This window comes from Candoia aspera, chromosome 2, assembly GCF_035149785.1.
Source record: "Candoia aspera isolate rCanAsp1 chromosome 2, rCanAsp1.hap2, whole genome shotgun sequence".
NCBI classification, from domain to species: Eukaryota; Metazoa; Chordata; class Lepidosauria; order Squamata; family Boidae; genus Candoia; species Candoia aspera.
In genome coordinates, this window is record NC_086154.1 from 101,653,441 (window position 1) to 101,673,253 (window position 19,813).

Consider the following 19,813-nt stretch of genomic DNA (forward strand, 5'->3'; position numbering starts at 1 on the left):
CTGTGCTGACTAATAGACTAATTAATACATGCTAAGTCCAAACTATAAGATTATGCTTTTTTAATGTGCACTGCAGAACATGAGCAATGCTCAGCCATCTTTGACTGTAGTCTGCCTGAGCCAGAAAAGAATTAATAGTATGAGTTTGAGAAGACAGACAGCACTATACAGGTAGTCCTCATTTACCAGCTGCAGTTGGGACCAGCAACTCTGTCGCTAAGTGATGTGGTTGTAAAGTGAAAAATCACGTGACCATATCCAACTTATGGCGGCGATTTGTCAGTTCTGGCCACTGTAGTTAAGCATAGAGTCACGTGACCGCAATTTCCTGCTGGATTCCCCACTGACTTTGCTTGTTGGAAGCTGGCTGTGAAGGTCACAAATGGCAATCATGTGACCACGGGGACACTGCAATGGCTGCAACTTCGAGGATCAGTTGTAAGTCTCGTTATTCAGCACTGTTGTAACTTTGAGCAGTCACTGAAGAGTGGTCAGTAAGTGAGGACTACTTGTATGCAGGACTGTATCCTGGTAGGAGGCCTGTGAATTCCCCTGCCCCTAATCAGATTTGACCCTTTATGGTCTACAAGTTGAACACTTCTAGTACTGAAACAATTTAGGCTTTTTTTGGAAAGAATTGTATCAAATGCTCTACTAAAATTAAAGCCTTTTAAAAAAAACACTGTGCACAGCCTAAGGGTCAACCCAGTGAGCTGTTTGCTATATTCTGGTCTGGATTATTTGATTTATGAAACAGAAGATTGTGTTTATGAGAGGAGTGACTCTTTTTTTCCTTCACTTTTCCCTTTCCAAATAGTTTTGTCTTAGCAGGGGTCTAGAGTGTCTAGTAAAAGAAATGTGCCCTTTTGCCCATAAATTAGACCCCATCTCCCAATAAAATTGTAGTCAATTACAGTAGATGGAGATAACATTGCATGTTCATGCAGAGATATGATGCTATCACATTTAATTTGGCCCCGCACAGACTAGAGGGCTCTGTGACAACCATGCCTGATATAGCAACTGGGGTAAAACTGGATTCCCATGTTCAGAGTCCAAGAAAAGCTACTGGTGTCTACAGTCACAGCAGTTGGCTCTTTGTTTTGCTCAGTGGCCATGAGATTGATGTTTGGTAAAAGACCATACATCGAATGCTGTTCTAAAGATTTTGGCATTTTGCCCAGGATCATTCAGAAACCAAAGAGAAGGAAGTCTCATACAAGAGAGAGCTGAAAATGTTTTACTGCCTTGATGAGATCACAACCAGGCCAGTAACTTTAACTGAAGACCAGGTCTATCCATTACACTCCTCTTGCCCAGCCTGGCTAGCATAGATTAGTAATAGTCCTGCCAGATAGCCACAGGATAAGTGGGCTTTAGAGGCATTATGGCTCTGTCACTTTAACAGCTTCTTATTAAGATCTCTAGACCAGTGATTGCATCATGAGGTATTGGGGAAAAAGATATATTTTTTCCCTTGGGCAGCTTTACTGTCCTAAGTACAAAAATTTTTATTCTTAATTCTGGCAGTTATCTGATTGACTGCTGGCTCTGCAAATGAAATGTAGTGGATTCTGAAGAAAGTTATTCCTGCAAGTTATCTATAAAGAGAAGCTGTTGTAAGAGCTAATAAACTGAACATCTACCTCTATTGAAAATTGTATAAATAATGTATTCATAAGCCAAGAACTGCTTTCTCTTACCATCACAGTTTCTCAACCTACAAACTAGATTTCCTTTAAAAGAGGCTGAACTGGGTTCATTTTCTGCACAAAATTGGGTGCTAAAACCAAGAGGAGCCGGAACCCATGTTTTCCCTGTTCCTTTTTCTATTCCTCAGGCCTGAGTTGATTTTTTGTTTCAGGAGCCACTTTTTTGCCTTTTGTTAGTGCTCCTCTTCTCTCCCAAAGCTATTCAAACATCTGGAGAGCATGGAATAATAATCCAAGGTTAGTGATGCCATCAGGACCTGTTTGTGAGGTAGTCCAGGCAAGAAGCACACCCAGGAGTACTAGCTCTTAGCTGACCATTGCTTAGTCTGTGGCTGTTCCTCCTGTCTCCCAAGGCCATTCCCACATACCATCACAGAGCCCAAGGTCGATCTCTTTGCATTCCAGGGCAGTTGTAAATGCTTCCGTGTGTGCAACAGATGCAGAGTATTGTCAATCTTTAGGCAATGCCTTCCTGTTCTCATGAAACAGATGTTTCTTTTATCTCCGCTTTCCCTGCTGACCAAGTCCTCATTTGGATCTGTAGGAGTTTGGCTAACTGTATAACCCCATGATGGCCTTGATAATTGTGGTTTGCTCCGTTGTGACTGATTCACTGAGATTATCCCTGAAACATTGAAACCTGCTATCTATTCTTCATTGCCCGTTTATCACACAGACCTCACATGCTTCACAGCTGGGAGGATTTAATCCTGGGCTTCCTTAGGGCTAGAGTAGATGAGGTTTGCCTAGGTTTTTGGAAGCCTTCCACAAGAAGGAATACTTATATACCTAAGCTGAGAATTTGTGCAGACTATGTCAGTGTAACGTTTATCATGTTTTGATATTCCAGTTACATTTGGAGGAATGTGGGTAGGCTTTTTCGCCATAAAGGTCCACCTTGCAGCCATTTCTTTCTTCGATCTTCAGTGGACAGTATCTCCCTCTTTTCTAATTCTCTCACAAAGCACTTTATTTTCAAGGATTTGATTTGCTATTATCTGCTGTATCTCCACTGGTTACCACGTATAATCTTTCTCTGGTTCTGCCCATGCTAATTTTAAGGCTTTTGGAACCAATGGTGACTGCTCCCACTCATCTACAGTATTTTCATGGAAAATGCTTTAATAGCAGTCATTGAGGTTTGCCTGGTGCGAGAACGATGTTCCTTAAGTTGGGATTTGCCACTTCTTATTTGTCATAGAGACACAGTCCTTCACTCAGAGATTCTCCTAAGGTCTATCACTTTGTTCCATTTTGGACACACTATTCCGTAACTTTTCCCTCAGCCCCACAAGGCAACTAAAAAATCGATTTGTTCCTTTGTTGTGTGAAGATCACTTGCTTTCTGCTTGCACTAAATGGGCTTGTTCCAAAGGAACTAAAGTTTGATTTTGGCCTTCCAGGGCCCATCCAGTGGGTTATACCTTTCTCCTCTATGTTTTCCAAATGATAGTTGCAGTCATCAATTTTATTAAGAATTAGCTTTCTCTGGATATGTGGTTACTTGATATGAATAACAGCCACATCTGTAGCTTTTCCATGCAGGATCCCCATAGAAGAATGACGCAGAGTAGTTACTTGAGGCCAGCCCTCCAACATTACCATTTGGATCTCAGCTCTCAAAGGGATTTCACCTTTGGAATAGAAAACCTATCTATGGCCATGTTATGAGCACCAGATCCTTTTCCAGATAATAAGTCAGCTACAGTACTTATTTAGAGCCAGTTTGATGTAGTGGATAAAGGCATCAGGCCAGAAACTGGGAGGCCAGGAATTCTAGTCCCACATTAGGCACAAAGCCAGCTGGGTAATCTTGGGCCGTATTCCTCTAAGATTTGTTTTATTTACATTCATCACTATCCACAGACTCTCAAAGCCAAATGGTAATCAACAATATGATAAAAATAATAATACCGTGAGCCAGTTTGGTGTAGTGGTTAAGGCACCATGCTAGAAACCAGGAGACTGTGAGTTCTAGTCCCACCGTAGGCACAAACCAGCTGGGTGACCTTGGGCCAGTTGCTCTCTCCCAGGCCCAGTAAGAAGACAAGGGCAAACCACTTCCGAAAAGTCTTACCAAGAAAACTGCAAGGGCTGGTCCAGGCAGTCGCCAGGAATCAAAAACTGACTCAGAGGCACCAAAAAACAAACAAAATTTTTTCTACCTATGAGTGTAGATCACATGGCAATGACAAACTGGTAACTTTACTGAAATGGAAATGTTTCGAGTGATGAACTCTGAATTCATCCAACCTGCCATCCTACCCTGTTTACAGTAGTGCTAGATGACAGTGTTCATCTTGTATCTACTGCACTGGTCTCAGGAACTGGAGGGATTCATTTGGAGCTGGGTCTAGGCGTACTTGCTACACAGAGGGAGGAACTCCTGCCAAGAAGTTCTGTTAGTTCTAGCAGATTTTGAATAGCTCTGCATAATTAGAAAACCAATAGTTACGAATTCCTAGATAACCATCTGAAGTATGCATTACAGGAAGGTAACCAGCTCTTCCAAAATCTCTATGTAATCTCAGACAGAAATATGTGATGGATAATGCCCAAGAGATCACTGAAGTAACACAGGTGAGATGCTGCTGCCACCACTTCATTGTGGCTTATGGGTACCTTTTTGGGTGTTGCTTTTTTGAATATACTTGATACGATTTCTCTAAACTAGGATCTTACTAGTAGCATTTTGTGATTGATTCTTGTGTGGCATAAAGGGAATCTGTTCCTATTTTGTGACTAATACAAGAGGCTATTTTTAGCCTTCCTGGACCTGGCAGGCAGCCAAGCCATTTTTGCTTCAAAGAGTCAGGCTTGAATCAAGATAAATTGGTTTTTCAGTTTGCAAATGCCAGGAGCGTAAGTCAGATTTTGTTGTCAGTCCTCAATTGGTGGGAAGATGTAGTCAGGGTGGAGCCTATAAGGGACAGAGCTGCAAAGAGAATTTAAACTTCAGCTTTTCTGTTTGCTCTGCCTCTTAATATGAAAACTAAGCACACAAATCAGTACAGCTTTCTACCAGTCCAGAGCATACAGGTTATTTCTAAAGGAAGGAGGAGGTGGAATAGAATGTAAAAGGAAATATGTTTTCAGCATAAAGGGATGCTTTGCTTTTAAATTGCACAAGAATTTGTTGGAGCACGAAGAAAACAGTTTGATAGGGTTGACCAGATTTAGCCTCACTTTCTGCTCGCCCCATTGTCAGTATGGGCTGTCTACCATTTCTTGAATGTGGAAACAGACAACACTGTTTTCCTCCGACTCCCAACCCACCACAAATGCACTCCCAAGAAGTTCGGCCCAATATTGTCTTGTCAGATCTGTCTGGTGCTTATCTCCCAAATGCATACACTGTTTCATCTGTTGTTGTTGTTATTGTGTTTTTCTACCTATTCTGTTCCTCCTGCTGACTCCTCTTTCCCACCTATGGGCTGTTAAAGAGATGACTGTCTGACTCTCTCATAGCAGTAACTGGAACTTTGTGTTCAGTTTTTTCAGTAGCTTAAGAAAGTCATGTCATCTAGATACATGATGGTGGGAGGTCCATCTATCTACGGAAAAGGGTCTTGAGCCAAGACCAAGCACTCGGCTATCCTGCTGGACTTCCCACTTCTCAGAAAAGTGGGAACGCTCTGGAAGCTGTGCTTCTCATCTGCTGTGTCTTGCTTATTGATTAGTTATGTTGGGGATGCAGTCGAACTCTCTGTGTTAAAGTCGCCTCCCCCATCAGACTCTGGGGGAAGGAATGTTAGTATTCTCCATTATAAAAACAATCATGCAGGGAGAACGATTTAATTGTTTTTCACTGTATGAGACTTTCCTGAATGTGTGTGTGAGAAAGAATTGTGTGGAACATTCAAACTTGCAGGCTTCCCACTGAATATTACAGTCCAGAAGAGACTGTTAACACTTAGAAATTGCCATTATCCCATTTAAGATTGTCTATAGAATCACCCCATTTAAGAATGTCTGCAGCTCTGAATTCTTAGATGTTTGGTTGGGTTAAGATTCTGCAGAGCTGAACCTTTGACAAGGGCAACTTCAGGAAGAAGAGAAGAGGTTGAAAGGCATTAAGCTGAGTTGTGGGACTGGCAAAGCATCTGTCCAGATGGCTGCATTTCTTTAAAAGAATTAGCTTGTAAATGCAAAACAAGGATGAGTCTGAAGACACAGTCTGACAGTGATTTATTGTCTCTCTGGGCTAAACAAGAGGCCTTAATTGAAAAACATGAGAGGTGACAGTGTGTGTGCAGATCTGGGAAATGGAATTTCACGACAAATCCTGCCTTTGGGACAGTCCTATTGCCGATGATGTTAATGAATTATGCAGCCTAGATCTGTGCAGAAGGAGAGATCAACCTGAAAATTGAGGTACAGATCAGGCTGGCTAGGCCAGCGAGCTTCAGTCTAGTGATCAGGAACAGTAAGCTCTAGTGTATTACTTAGGTTCCCAAGGGTGTTGGTTGTTAGAGTTACTCTGGTGAAAAGGATCAGTTGGGATCAGTTAGGCAAACATTTGTTTTAGGGGACAATATTTTGTATTGTATAAATGTGCAGTTAGTTGGCACCTGGCTTTTCCATGGGAGATTCCAGAGACTGATAGAATCAATGTACTGCATGATAAACTGTTATTTACAGTCACTGGTTGCAGCCATGTGACACCACCTTTCCTGGGCTTGGAAGATGAACAAAATTGGACCTTGTTAGCATTTGGATGGGATAGCACCAGGATTCCAGAGACAGATGGAATCAATGTACTGCATGATAAACCAGGAAATCCTAAACTGTAGCATAGACTAGAAGATTAAAAAAAAAAAACTCCTAGAAGAACTTTTGTTGTTGTTGTTGTTTTTAACTGGTCTTGATAATTATACTATGTTTTTATCTTTGTTCACCACTCAGTGCCATTAGTAGATGAGTGGTAAGTAAATGGAGGTATCTATAAAATAATCAGAAACCACTCAGTTCGAAGGAGATTTGACTGTTTATAATTAAGTCCCTTCCCTTCCCTTATCAAGAGGAGGACTATATGTTAGGAAATAATGAGATCATATAAACTAAGAGTGAATGATGATCAGAAGTAAATGTGAGTTTTTAAGGGTTGTACACTAAATTTACACTTTAAAAAACCCCTTTTTATTTTGTTGGCCCCACCAACACTCTTCCTGCACCTCCCTCAAATGACCCAGAAGACCCAGTTGTTTTGGGAGGCTTGGGGAAAAAAATGCACCATTGCAAAAATATGGGCACATGGTATTTGAGAATTATGTTAGAACAGCTGTCTATAATATTCTACCCTCATTGTTCATATCTTATAAAGGACAGGTAGTCCTCACTTACCAACAATAATTGGGACCGGGAACTCCTTCGCTAAGTGATGCAGTCATAAGGCACAATGTCACATGACAGCACCGACTTGCGATGGCAGTTCCGGCAGTCCCAATTATGGTTGCAGTGTCTCATAATCACATGATCACCCTTTGTGACTTCCTGTTGGCTTCCCAATTGATTTTGCTTGTCAGAAGCTGGCTGTGAAAGTTGCGAATGGCAATCTCGTGACCATGGGATGCTGCGATGTCGTAATTGCAAGCCGGTTGCTGAGCACCCAAATCGTGATCCTGTGACCGCACAGATGCTGTAATGGCTGCAGCTACAATGGCCATCGTAACTTCGGACAGTTGCTGAACGAAAACCCCCAAATCTGCATCCTTTGTAATGATTCAGGCGTTTTGCATTCATTTACAAAATTACTATGTCGTATAATTCATTCAGTTGATTGCATTGAATTGAAAAGGAGAAGAAATATTTAGCAGCCTGTAATGATGATCAAGGTCCATCTATTCAGCACTGGAAATCTTATTCATCAATGCTTCTGAGTTCTAGAAAAGTTGCCAGCCATACGTCCATATATCTTTGAGCAAATATTCACAGCTTGTGAAAGTATGAACTTAAACTTCAAAACAAAAATCACTGTTTTCTGAAGTTCTGCACCTCATGTTTCCCTGCATTTGCACAGAGTACCACATAAATGTGGTGTCTTTTATCTATTGAAACTGGGGATCAGTCAAAATTTATTTACGGTCCAAGACCAAACACAAGAAGACCAATATGATAATTATAAAAAGGAATGTTAACAATTGTGAGAAAATCCTAGAGCAGGTATCGGCTAATAATTAATAACATCATGGAGGAACCAGACGGCTTCTAACAGCTATAGCTATTGATAAGAATTTTGCAACCTTCTTAGAGGTTTCTGAAGAGTGGTCACCCAGGAGAAGGGTATTGGCCTCCTGGTTGCAATAGCAATTAGAGTTGTTAACACTTGGAAGTATTAAATTGGATCGCCATCAGGTGTACAACAAACATTTTAACAGCACATGTAAGACAGATTTTACCCAACAAAAACAAGTTCAGCTTTCATATGGGAGGCTTACATATCTACCAGCTCTTTGCCTAATAGATAGTGCCCCAAATTGGGTCAACAAATTAGTCTTCTCTGTAAAGCATATAAGGCGTTAAAGAAATATCTAGGGACAGTCCAGGGAGGAGGCGCCATTGTGCTATAAAAGGGATGGGAGACCTTGACTCTGTCATTTTGGATATCTAGATCCCAAATCCTCTGCCTCAGTTCAGCCAGGGTTTTATCGTCCCACAGCAGATAGTGCTGACAAGGTGAGATCACAGTATGCCAAATCACCATTAACTGGAGATGAAGATGTTACGTTAAACTTTACACCTCTGAGTATAATTGGACTTCTCAGACTGATTCTTATTCAGAATTGCAGTAATGCTGGATTTGAGTGGGGGGAAAAGTATGTTCATATTCCAAGCTCAGGTACAAACTAATTGGCTAGTCTATTTCCAGGTCACATTTTCACCTTTTTCCCTACTCCATCAGAAAAATGGATATTACATTTTCTATGAAAATAAAGCAATGCATAGAGGTGACAAGGAATTGCTTTTAACATTGGGAGAAAGATCTCATGATCTGATTTATCCACATTAATAAAGTGGCCTATCTGGTGCAGGCAGTTTTTGTGAAGTTGACCTATATTTCTCTGAGAGTTTCATAGTCTTTGTATTTAAGCCAGATTTGAAGCATGTGTATATATTTTTCCCCCTTTTCAGGTTGTCCACAGAGTCTCCCATCTTCTCCCAATTCTGCTGAGCCAGAAGGGCAGCGTTTGGTTCGTAAAGGGGCCATTTCATCAGAGTTCCTGCACCATGGTGGAGGTGGCAGAATCCTGCTCCTTGTCTGTAATGTAGCCAGGACAGGGCAGCAGGCTGTGAGGTAAGCCCTTATAGACAGGAGGGCTCTTTCTACAACAGAGGCAGGCACTTGACCTGTTCTTCTGCAATCAGGAGCTCATGGGAAAAGAATCATATGGACTTTGCATGCAGGTCTTGGGTGAAAAGCTGTACTATATTCCTCCCAGCCATTTATTTAAATGGGTTGTGATTGCTGTCTGCCATGATAGTTCTTTTACTTCCCAGTCTAGCCTACATTGCTAGTATTCCTTGGAGGTATTCCATCCAAGTACTAAGCAGACTTGACTTTGCTTAGGTTCTGAGTCCAGATGAGGTTGGTCAGCTGCTGCAACTTAACTGAGATACCCATTTGTTGTTCTTGTAGACTGTTTAGATTTTCCTGGGTAGGAATAACATATTTCAAAGTCAGGTGCTCTCCAAAAGAGGCTCATATGAAGTGCAGAAAAAAAAACCAAGCCTTTTATACATATGCCAAATCAAGAGTTCTGTGCAGATGGCTCTACTTTTCCCAGAAGACTAGTATTGGTCATGCAATATGAAGAAAAGATCCAATTATTAAGCTGCATGGTTGACATCTCTGCTGCCCAAGAAGTCTTAAGTTATTTCAAATTGCACAATAATAAACTCCTCTTCTATTTTACGAGAAAGCCACATGGATAAATAATACAAAGTTTTCAAAAATACAGTGGCAGACAATGTGTTCCTCAGGTCAGATGGCACTCAACGTGCTACTGAGGAATACCTGAGGATCTTTCAGAGTACTAATATTGTATATGATGTGGTTAGATTAAAGCTTTTGGGAAATCTAGTTCCTGATATTGCCATGTGAGAAAAGAGGATCTGAATCTCAGAGGCAGCATTATAGTGGGAACATGGATGATAAGAAGAATGAACATGAGAAAGCTCAGGACAGTCAAAGATGAAATGAATCCACTACCGATTGACAGCTTAGGCATCAGTGAATTGAAATGGACTAGAATTGGACACTTTCAGTTAGAAGATCACACTGTTTACTGCTCAGAACACACAAAAAATGCCATTACTTTCACAATCAGAAAGGCTATAGCAAAGGCAGTACTTGAGTATCATGGACTTAAGAACAAATTATATCAGTTAGACTTCAGAAAGAAATTTGAAGAGATTAAGAGAGCTGGTAGAAGAGGCAAGAAGTAGTACTATAACAGCATATGTAAAGACACTGAAAATGAAAATGTGGAAAAACAAAGGAACTCTTCCAAAAGATTTCTGAACTCAGAAGGGGGTCCAGCCTCAAATAGGTATACTAAAGGTTGCCAGGGACATCCAAGAAAGAGCAAAAAAGGTGGAATAAGTATACTAAAATTCTGAACAGTAGGTATGTCAACATCCAAGATGCCTTTGAAGATATTTCCTATTTACAAAAATGTCTAGTACTAAAAGATGAAGTTAAATCAAAATTCTAGTCACTACCAAGTTAGAAAGCTACAGAAATTGGTGGGAAAATCTGCAGAAATACGGCAAAAAGAATTAACAAAGGTTCTATCCAAACTGTCCTAGCAAATCTGGAGTGACACAGTGGCAAACAGATTGGAAGAAGCCAGCCTACATATCAGTATCAAAGAAAGGAGACTTTACATAGTGCGCAAACTAATGACAACAGGTACAGCAACCAACCTTAGAATTGACAATTAAGATACTGAAGTGGTAGATAGCTCTGCCTTTTAGGATCAATAGCAACAATAGTACAGGAACCAGCAGTCAAGAAGCACACAGATTAGCATGTGGCAGGGTAACAATGAAGGTCTTGGAAAAGATATTTAGATGCTGTGATGTGTTTATGCCTACAAAAATCAGAATTAGGCAGGCAAAATTCTATGAAAGCAAAAGTTGAACTTTGAACTCTGAAGAAGCAGGATAGGAAGAATATTGAAACTTTTGAATTTTGGTATTGGAGAAGACTCGTGAGTATACTCTGGATAGCCAAGGAAACAGACAAATGGGTCATAGAATATATGAGAGTTCTCACTCAAGGCACAAATGACAAGTCTCATACTATCATATTTTGGACACATTATGTGAGGATCCTGCTCTTTTCAAAAATCTATAATGCTGGTAAAGATGGAAGGAAAGAGAAATAGAGGATGATACCAACTAGAAGGATAGGCAGAGAGTCTATGGCTGCACTGGTGAAAGACTTGAAGGGCCAGGTTGTGGACAGTTTATCCCAGAGAAAATCATATCAGTGTTTTTGCTAAGACTTGACAATGACTTCAAGACACCTAATCAAGGACTGCTGCTGCTTATGCAGTCATTTGTAGTGTTTGTGAAAGAGCTTCTTTTGAACTCTTTCACTGGTGTGGTTATTCTGTAGGATAAAAACCAGGTCCTCCTCATTGTCCCCAAAGCTGGCGGAGAAGTGCACTGAACATACTTGAAGAATCTGCAGCAGAGGGAAGGAGCTTCAGGCTGAAAGGTAGCTACTTGCTTCCTTCAGGATCCCAGATCTGCAGGGTTGCTGATTAGCGGCCAGATAAAGCAGCAGCTGGGCTTGTTAAGCACAGTTTCCTTTGTGTTACTTGGCACGACACCTGGTTTTTGTAATGTTAATGTTAAGGTCTGATAAAGCAAATGTAGCGGAAGTTAATAGTTTCCACTTGAGGCAATTGAGTTAGAACGGTAGTGTTGTTATTTCTGCCAAATCTGGTCTACGCAGCTGGCTTGGAGCAATAGCCTCAGGAACCCTGAGCCAACACTTTGGTCTGGACTATGTTTTGCCCATTCTGGGTATGTATGTTTCCCCCCTCTCCTTTCAAAAGCATGTTTTTCCTTTGCTGAAAAAGGGGAACTGCACACAGGAGCATGGTTATGAGTTGCTCATGGGAGGGTAGTTGAATGCAAAAGCACTGTAGGCAGATAATGAATTCACTCCACACATCCCAAATGTCATTGAGTAAGTCTCTGCATACTTGCAGTGGCTAATAAACTATCATCGGCTGGGAAACAGCTTGTGATGTGCTGAGCTTTATCGCTGATAATTTATCTAGCAATATTTCCATATTATGCAGGCAGGCCCAACCTGTCTTCCCCATCCTTTTCCATGGGTAAGAAGACCCTTTTAAATATCTGGTCCATTCTATTCCACTTTTTCAGTCAAAGGGGTCAGTGTAGCCCCGGATATACAACTGAAAGAAAATTCATAGTTTTATAGTGATAGCAGCCAGTACCAGAAAATTAGAATGTGGCTACTACCATAGGGAGAAGGCAGCAGATGCTTTATGATTGTCTGTCTATCGTTCATTTGTTTGTTTATCAATTATATGTTGATTTTTTTTTAATCCCTTCAATCATGTCCAGTTCTTGGAGACTGCCTGGACAAGTCCCTGCAGTTTTCTTGGCAAGGTTTTTCAGAAGTAGTTTGCCATTGCCTACTTCCTAGGGCCGAGAGTAACTGGCTCAAGGTCACCCAGCTGGCTTTGTGCCCAAGGTGGGATTAGAATTCCCGGTCTCCCAGTTTCTAACGTGATGCCTTAACTACTACCCCAAGCTGGCTCTCTAGAGGTTGATATCATTCAGTAATTAAACCTTTCTGGGCATTTCTGCCATATTGCAATGGTATGTGTGAGTTTGGGTCTCTAATAAAGGGAGTATTCTTTTTGTGAAGGAAGACCATTTTCCTGGTTTCTTTAAATTGTCCCTAATTTTCTTTTAATCTGTGTGAAGTACTGTAAATTGCACAAGCAGACAGAAGAAACCTGGAGAGCTTCAGTCTGTCAGTGTGACTGAGAGTTGTGCTGTTACCACCACAGTCTCTAAGGCCCAGCTGCCAACTGAACCTGAAGCCCTTTTCAGAGGCAGGGGTCAAGCAGTTCAACTCAAAAGGTTGAAATGTAGGCTCCCAACTCCCGAGGCAAAACATGTTTATCTTTCTCTAAATGGAGAAGAAATGTTTTCAAAACAAAAAAGCAAAATAGATTTGGCATGGAAAGGAGAGAAAGAACAAAACCAAAATACCTACTGTTTTCTAGTCCTGGAATTCATCCATGGAGTTGGGTTACATTTGCTCTTAATTATAGAATCAAGAGAAATTGATCCAACTAAATGTGATTTTCTTTATGCCAAAGAAAATCCGTTCTCATAATGCAAATCTTGCCTGCTCCAAATGTTTGCTACAGATGGGCTAGCTAAGCCAGACTTTCCCTAAAAATAATTATCTGCTCGATTTTGAAATAAAAAAATACTCCATTTGGGCAATGTTCATAGTCTGTGAGCAATCCTGTCCCAGGCTAAATTTATGAAATTCCTTCCCTCCTGCCTACCCTACAGTTTTTATATCCATTTAGAATAAATTAAAGGAAATTTCAGATCCGATACTAACTAAATGTAAGATTTCCAGGTAATATATTTAAATCAAAGGAGATGCATCAAGGTATTATCAGATTATCCAAGTTACCTTTAGTTGTACCCATCTGTATACCTGAGAGTTGAAAGATTCTACATTCCTATAAATTTCTTTGGAAACATCAAAATATGAAGGAAATCCATACAAAGGACATTCTCAGAGGGTGGAGTCCTCCAAATCATGCTGCATGCGGGGCTACTGTATCTAGGTTGCAGAAATCCAAATGACCACTAGGTGGCAATACACCCTGCCCAAAAAGCAAGAGATGAAAGAAGCACAGATTTGTTAAGATTCTTACAATTTTGTAAGTAAAGAAAATCTGTAATCTGAAAGCATAGGCACTTAAATTTGTGGAAGTGTCTATTTATAAATGCAGTTTTGAAGAAACAATATCTTGTGGGATTTACTCTACACAAGAAGATGGCCCACATTGCAAGGTCCAGTTAATTCATCTTATTGTTGTGGTGTGCAAAAATATCCTCTTTTTTATATTTTTAGGTCTTTGTCTTCCCTTTTGCCTAGACCAAATTTTTAGCTTTGTGCATGGCCTAACAATAACGTAAATATTTTGGGAGGTACTTTGAACTTCATGTTTTGAAAAACAAATGTTTTAATCATCAGAGTGTTCTGGGTTACATAGAACAAAATTTCAGTTTCCAAGCTGGTTATACGAGTGGTTTAATGATAGAATTCTCTGTAGAGCGAGAGAAAAAAAAAACACCACCTTGTTTTACTTGTAATTTTGATGTCTTATCCCTTCAGTGTACCAGTTTTAGCACTTGCCATGTTGATACTTCTTTCAGTGAGTGAGTGAAGCGTCAGCATCATTTCTGTTCTTAGGTGAATGGAAGTACCTAAAGTTTTGCTTTCTTGCAAATGTCTCTAGAATAAGTGTAGCCTCTTATCATGCATAATGAATCTCTTTTCAGGTTTGGCCCTCCGCTACTGATGCAGGAAGATAGAGCCATGTCATGGGAGCAGCTGCAGCAATGTATCCTAGGCAAAATGCGCTATCTGATGAGAAGAGAGGCCCAAGTGCAGGTAAGTCTGTCCTGGTATCTCAGTCAAATTGTGATTATAACAATTGACTGAGGAAGAGAGCACCAACAGATAAATAGGTCATTGAGTTCATAGGTAGGAGAGGACTTCTCATCCCTTGATAAGAACTCCTAAGCCAGAGCAGAGCCTATTTTCAGAGTTTGTTTGTTTGTTTGTTGGATTTTATTACTGCCCATCTCCCCCTCGAAGGAGGGACTCTGAGCAGTTTTACAGTTTGCATAGGCTCACTGCCTCAAAATGACTAGAATCCGTGCCACTGGTTTTCAGAACAGGAACCACCGAAGACTCTTGGAACCCCCAAGTAGCTAAAGGTCTCGTTTTGCCCTTCCCTGTCTTAAGTAATGGCCTCTGTTCATGCTTGGAAACTACAGTGAAAAGAGTATTTATCATGCCGTAGTTGCACCACCGCGTGTGGTGCTTTACTTGATGTTAGGATATGAGACCTGCTTTCAGGACTTTATGAACTGTAATCTGGTACAGAAGCAGCAATAGAGAAAAGGAAAAGGAGGGGAGGGGAGGGTTGGACAGGAAGGAACTGTTTCTATTACTTTTATAACTTACAAACTTGTGATCTATTTCTGAATTCACTTAGGGACAAATTATTCATTTAAAATGTTACGTTTATATTTTTCCTGCGTGTCTCTAGCCTTCCAGAGTTGTTCTAAGTGCATGGAGTTGTAATTAAATTACAGCTTATTAAACCATAATCATTTGTCACAAGGGACCTGAAATTAATTTCCTGTGCAAAATGAAGATTGATGATCAAATCCAGGTTCAGGTTAGCTACTTTTAGATGCTTGCTGGTTCTATTTCTTCTACATGATTACTGCTCTTTAGCCTTTCAGTGGAGAAAGCGCCTTCTTCCAAGCCCATTAATCCCCTCTGTTCTTCCAAATGGACTTTTGGAAATAAAAAATTCAGAAATAATGACTTCCAGTTGCATGTACTTAGTTGAACAAACATCCTCAAGGGATATATAATTATAAATAGACTTGTATTTCCCTTCCATGTTCATGCTAACGTTTGAGAGGAAGCGATACCTTTCTAGTGTGCTAGTGAAGTGGCCGTACAGATGGGGAAACGTATATTGCAGAGACTCCTGTGCTCGTGTTAGTGGGTCACGGGGGCATGAAACGCTTCAGCTTTGACTTGAAAGACATGCTTTGCGTGGCTGCTTTAGTACAGGTGGTCCTTGCTTACCACCTTGGTTAGTGACCATTTGAAGTTATGTTGGTGTAAAAAAAAATAGCGACCGCCGCAGCATCCCATGGTCACATGATTGCCATTTGGGCGCTTCACAACCGGCTTGTGACAAATAGAGAAGGCAGAGGTAAAATTGTAAGGTGCGGTCGCATGATGTTCACTTAACGGCTGCAGCAATTCATTTATTTACTGAAGGGGAAGTAAGGTCATAAGTCCGTCACAGTCATGTGATTTTTCCGCTTAGCACCTGTGGTGCTTAGTGACCCAGTTGCCAGTCCCAATTGTGATGACTAAGTGAGGACTACCTGTAAATTTCACTTAGGGGCTCCATTCATGCTCTTGCAATTCCAAAACTTCTCTCCCAATATGGAGGTCAAAGCAGTGTATAGTGCCACTGGGCAAGATTTGACACATTACAGTGTATCACTGTGCAGTACTGTTTTTTTTCATAGGAGAGAATGGCAACTGTTCATTTCAAAGGCAAAAGGTCAGTGAGGTGCAATCATTGGGACTAAACTGACCCTCAAGGTGCATAGGACCAGGTGTGCTCACTTATCTTGCTTTCCAGACAGTTTTGATAAGACCTGCAGAGGATCTGGTCCATGGATAACTGGATAGAGTTCTTTTGCAATCTGTGAGTTACGTGCTTTGCCTGAAAGAAAACGCGTTATATTGCTGTTTGTGTTTGTGTTTCATTTGTATTTCCATGGCTAAACTACCTGGTATAGGCTGGAGAAACAGCAAGAGACCACTGGCTTTTCTTGCCATATTGACCCCCAAAGCCCATTACAACTTGGCCTCAAGTTGGCATAGCAGATGCAGAATTTCCCTGTGCTTCCAATGAAGCCACCAGGCATTGCATCATATGAGGCTGTTGCAGAAAATAGAATACTGTGATTTTTGTTCTCAGTAGGTCTTCTGGGCCCAGGAAATTGCAGCATCCATAGTTTTTGTAGCGAGTTTAGAGATATAATAATAAATTTAGGAGTTCATTCCTACAAAGAGATCACCTGTTGTCCTCTTACTTCTTTGCAGTAATCTAAGAAGTCATGGAATGTCTGGGGTTGCTCAGAGGTGAATGAAAAGCACTTTGCACATGCTCAAAGACATCTGTATTCATATATTTTGCATATAAGGCCAAGTTCTGCATATGGGCTCCAGAGCTAGCCCTGATGTGATATACTTCAGAGTAAGGAGATAGGGCATTATGGACATTCTTTTTTTAATAGAGAGAGAGGGACTTCTGGAACACCATTTTCCCATTAAGATTTTGAAAGTTCAGTAATTTCAGGTCTGCTTTATAAATAGAAATGAGCAGTATGTTATGTCTTTTATTCCCTCTTCATCAATATATTTTGGACGTTAAGAAAGAATTCAATGGCTAGATCATACTACAGCACTTCCAGTTGACCCATCAGCTTCAGTAACCAGTAGCCCATCATGAACTGTTCGGAAGAAAATAATGCCGCTTCTTAAGTCAATCAGTGCATGGAGATGAGTGTATTTTCCTTGATTCCAGGGGCAGTATTAAAATCTGTCATTAGCACATTGACACATTGTGCAATTTCTGTTTCATCATGTTTTTTCACTGGGTCAGCCTTACTGACAGGGTAAAAATGAATTGACTGCATTTATGTTTCCCCCTGAGATTCCTGCTTAGATAGACTTAAAGGCCATTGCTTGAACTCATTCCAACTGGCTGCTACTGCGTGTGGTCAGTCTGGTATGTGCAGAACTCAGTGCACTGCTTCAAGTCTGCAAGGTTTGTGGTGGGGAGAGGACTGGATGGGGGCACGGTGCGCCTCTTCCTGCACAGAGCTGTTCTCCACTCTGCCAAGTGTAGATAATTTGGAAGAGCCTGTTGTGTGCCCGGGTGGGGTACACTGCTCTAAGGGAAAGACCCTGCCTGAGTTCCTGCTCCGTTCTTCTGACCTTTGCCCTGGATCTTGATCGCTCTCTGGCTTTGGCTGAGCAACTGCTTACAGCCCTTCTTATCCTCTGTGATTCCACCAGTCTTAACCTTTGCCCCATCCTGAGTATACCCTGCCTTAGGCTCCTCTGATCCTTGTCACATGTCATCTGAACAGTCTGGTCAATAGTGTTGGGAAGGAATCATTCATAGTAATACAGTAGATGTTAGCCGCATGACACAGAAGCATTACCATGTACACTCTGAAGCCAAATGGAAAATTGAATGCCAAGATTTACAAGGTGCCGCCTGATGCTAGGCAGGCAAAGTAAAGGGAATCTAAAGTACACAGGAGATGCTGCTATAGATGGGAACAGTGTAGACTTGTGACACAGAGGGAGGAGCTCTTGTTTGGGAAAGGACCCCAACTAAAGCTTCCTGAAGAGACGGTGACAGAACAGCTTTCAAACTGGACGTGGGGAGTGTGGGGAGGACTGGGCAGGAGCATCGGTTTGGGATGAATCATTGGTGGCAAATGAGGTGCAGTTGGTTTTAACTGTCCTGATGTAGACAGGCTGAATCAGGTTATAAGTGTATAATGGTAGGCGAAAAGTCCAAAAGGGAAAAGTGCATCCCAGATTCATTTGGAATGGCAGGGAACATTGTGCTGTGTCTGGAAAACCAGGTTTATTTGGATGAATAGACTTTAAAATCTTGCTGCCTGCCATTTGCACCCCAGAAGGATAAATGGAATGTTCTTACAGTGAAGTTAGCACCTCCTTTAACCATTCTTTTTCTGATAGTGCTGTAATGGGAAATGCATGAAGGGAGGAAATTGTTATCGTCCGTCTTTGCTCAGAGGACCAGTTGATTATGAACAATTAAAATGTTATTTGACTGGAAAATATCTCTAGGCAGAAACAACATTATAGATTATATTATGGATTATGCAGTATATAATATACATATGCATAATATTTATATGTAATCTGTTTAAAAGGTGCATCAACAAAATTCCTCCTCTCTGGTTAATTATACCAGGATTGTCACAATGGTTATCAATATTTCTTATGTAGTTACCATTTCCTTTCCCTTTTTTTTCCTCTCTCTCTTCAACTCTCTTCTTCCTCCCTCTGCTTCTAACTAGCCCAGCTTTCTAGCTGCCTATAAGGAGGTACTGAGTTATCCCTTTACTTGTTCTAGTAAAACGCAAACAATCTATCATTACATCACCAGTGTGGATGGTCTCATTCATATATTCATTCTGATGCCTTGAAAATAGATCATATATTCTGTTAGCTTAATGCCAGTTAACAAGCTAGTGGCTTTACATGACCTTAACATTCTAAACTTGGTTAGTTTTAATCTTGCTTAGGTTTGTTTGTTTGTTTTGTGTGTGGCTTTGTGGCTCAGTGTGTTGTGCAAACTCAGCCTGTCTTGGTTAGTTGTGGCTCAGTGTATTATATACACCTAGAAACTCCATGTATTTGTTAGTGTCTTTTCTAACTTGATGCAATATTCTAGCTGTGGTCAGACCAATGAAGAATACAGAGGAGTGATTGTTTTTCTTGATCCTGACACTGTAGATGTAGCCTATTGTGTAGTAGCTGCATCATACTGTTCACTCACATTCAGCCTGTGATCCATCAAGACCCCTAGATCTGTTTCATATGTGATTAATTCTGAAACCAGGTAATGCAAATACGTGGAGTTTCCTGTGTGTGTAGTTTCAAAGTAAAAATAAGGAAACTCACGTGCCAGGTTTCTTGCTTTTGAAAGAGAACACATCACATGAAAATCTAAGGCAATGTGAAGAATGAAGAGATTCAGTGGGACAGAGTCAGCAAGGTGTGTTGATTAAGCTCTAGGACTGATACCAGAGAAGGCCAGGTTCAAGTTCACCTTTAGCTTCAGCCATGGAAGCTCACTAGGTGACTTTGGAATAGTCCTACTCTCTCAGCCCAATCTACCATACAAGTTTGTTGTGGGGAAAATCCTCTCCCAGAGCATTTTGGAATTTTAAAAGTTCTCTTTAAGGCCATGTTAGTTGGTTGTCTTACATTAAAGGCTGACAGTTGAGTTCACAATATGCCTTAATTGGGCAGTAACTACAACAAGGCCTGTGTTAATTTCTTTATGAGTTGACCAGCAAATGTCTGATAGTAGATTGAAAATGGAGAAAGGAAGTATTTTTTCATACAGTAGAAACCTAATTAGCTGAGTGTGCTTTTATAACATATAGTGATGGTTAATCCCATAGATAGCTTTAATGGAATCTAG

The 19,813-nt window shown here is 40.8% G+C and overlaps 1 protein-coding gene across 1 annotated transcript in view; it reads left to right on the forward strand.

Annotated features, from left to right (window-relative positions):
• USP43 (ubiquitin specific peptidase 43) overlaps nt 1-19,813 on the forward strand; it is a 116,115-nt gene that overhangs the window by 77,469 nt on the left and 18,833 nt on the right. Inside the window, exons 7-8 of the mRNA XM_063292598.1 lie at nt 8,844-9,006; nt 14,292-14,403. Coding sequence (XP_063148668.1) covers nt 8,844-9,006; nt 14,292-14,403 — 275 coding nt within the window. The remainder of the gene's footprint in view (nt 1-8,843; nt 9,007-14,291; nt 14,404-19,813) is intronic.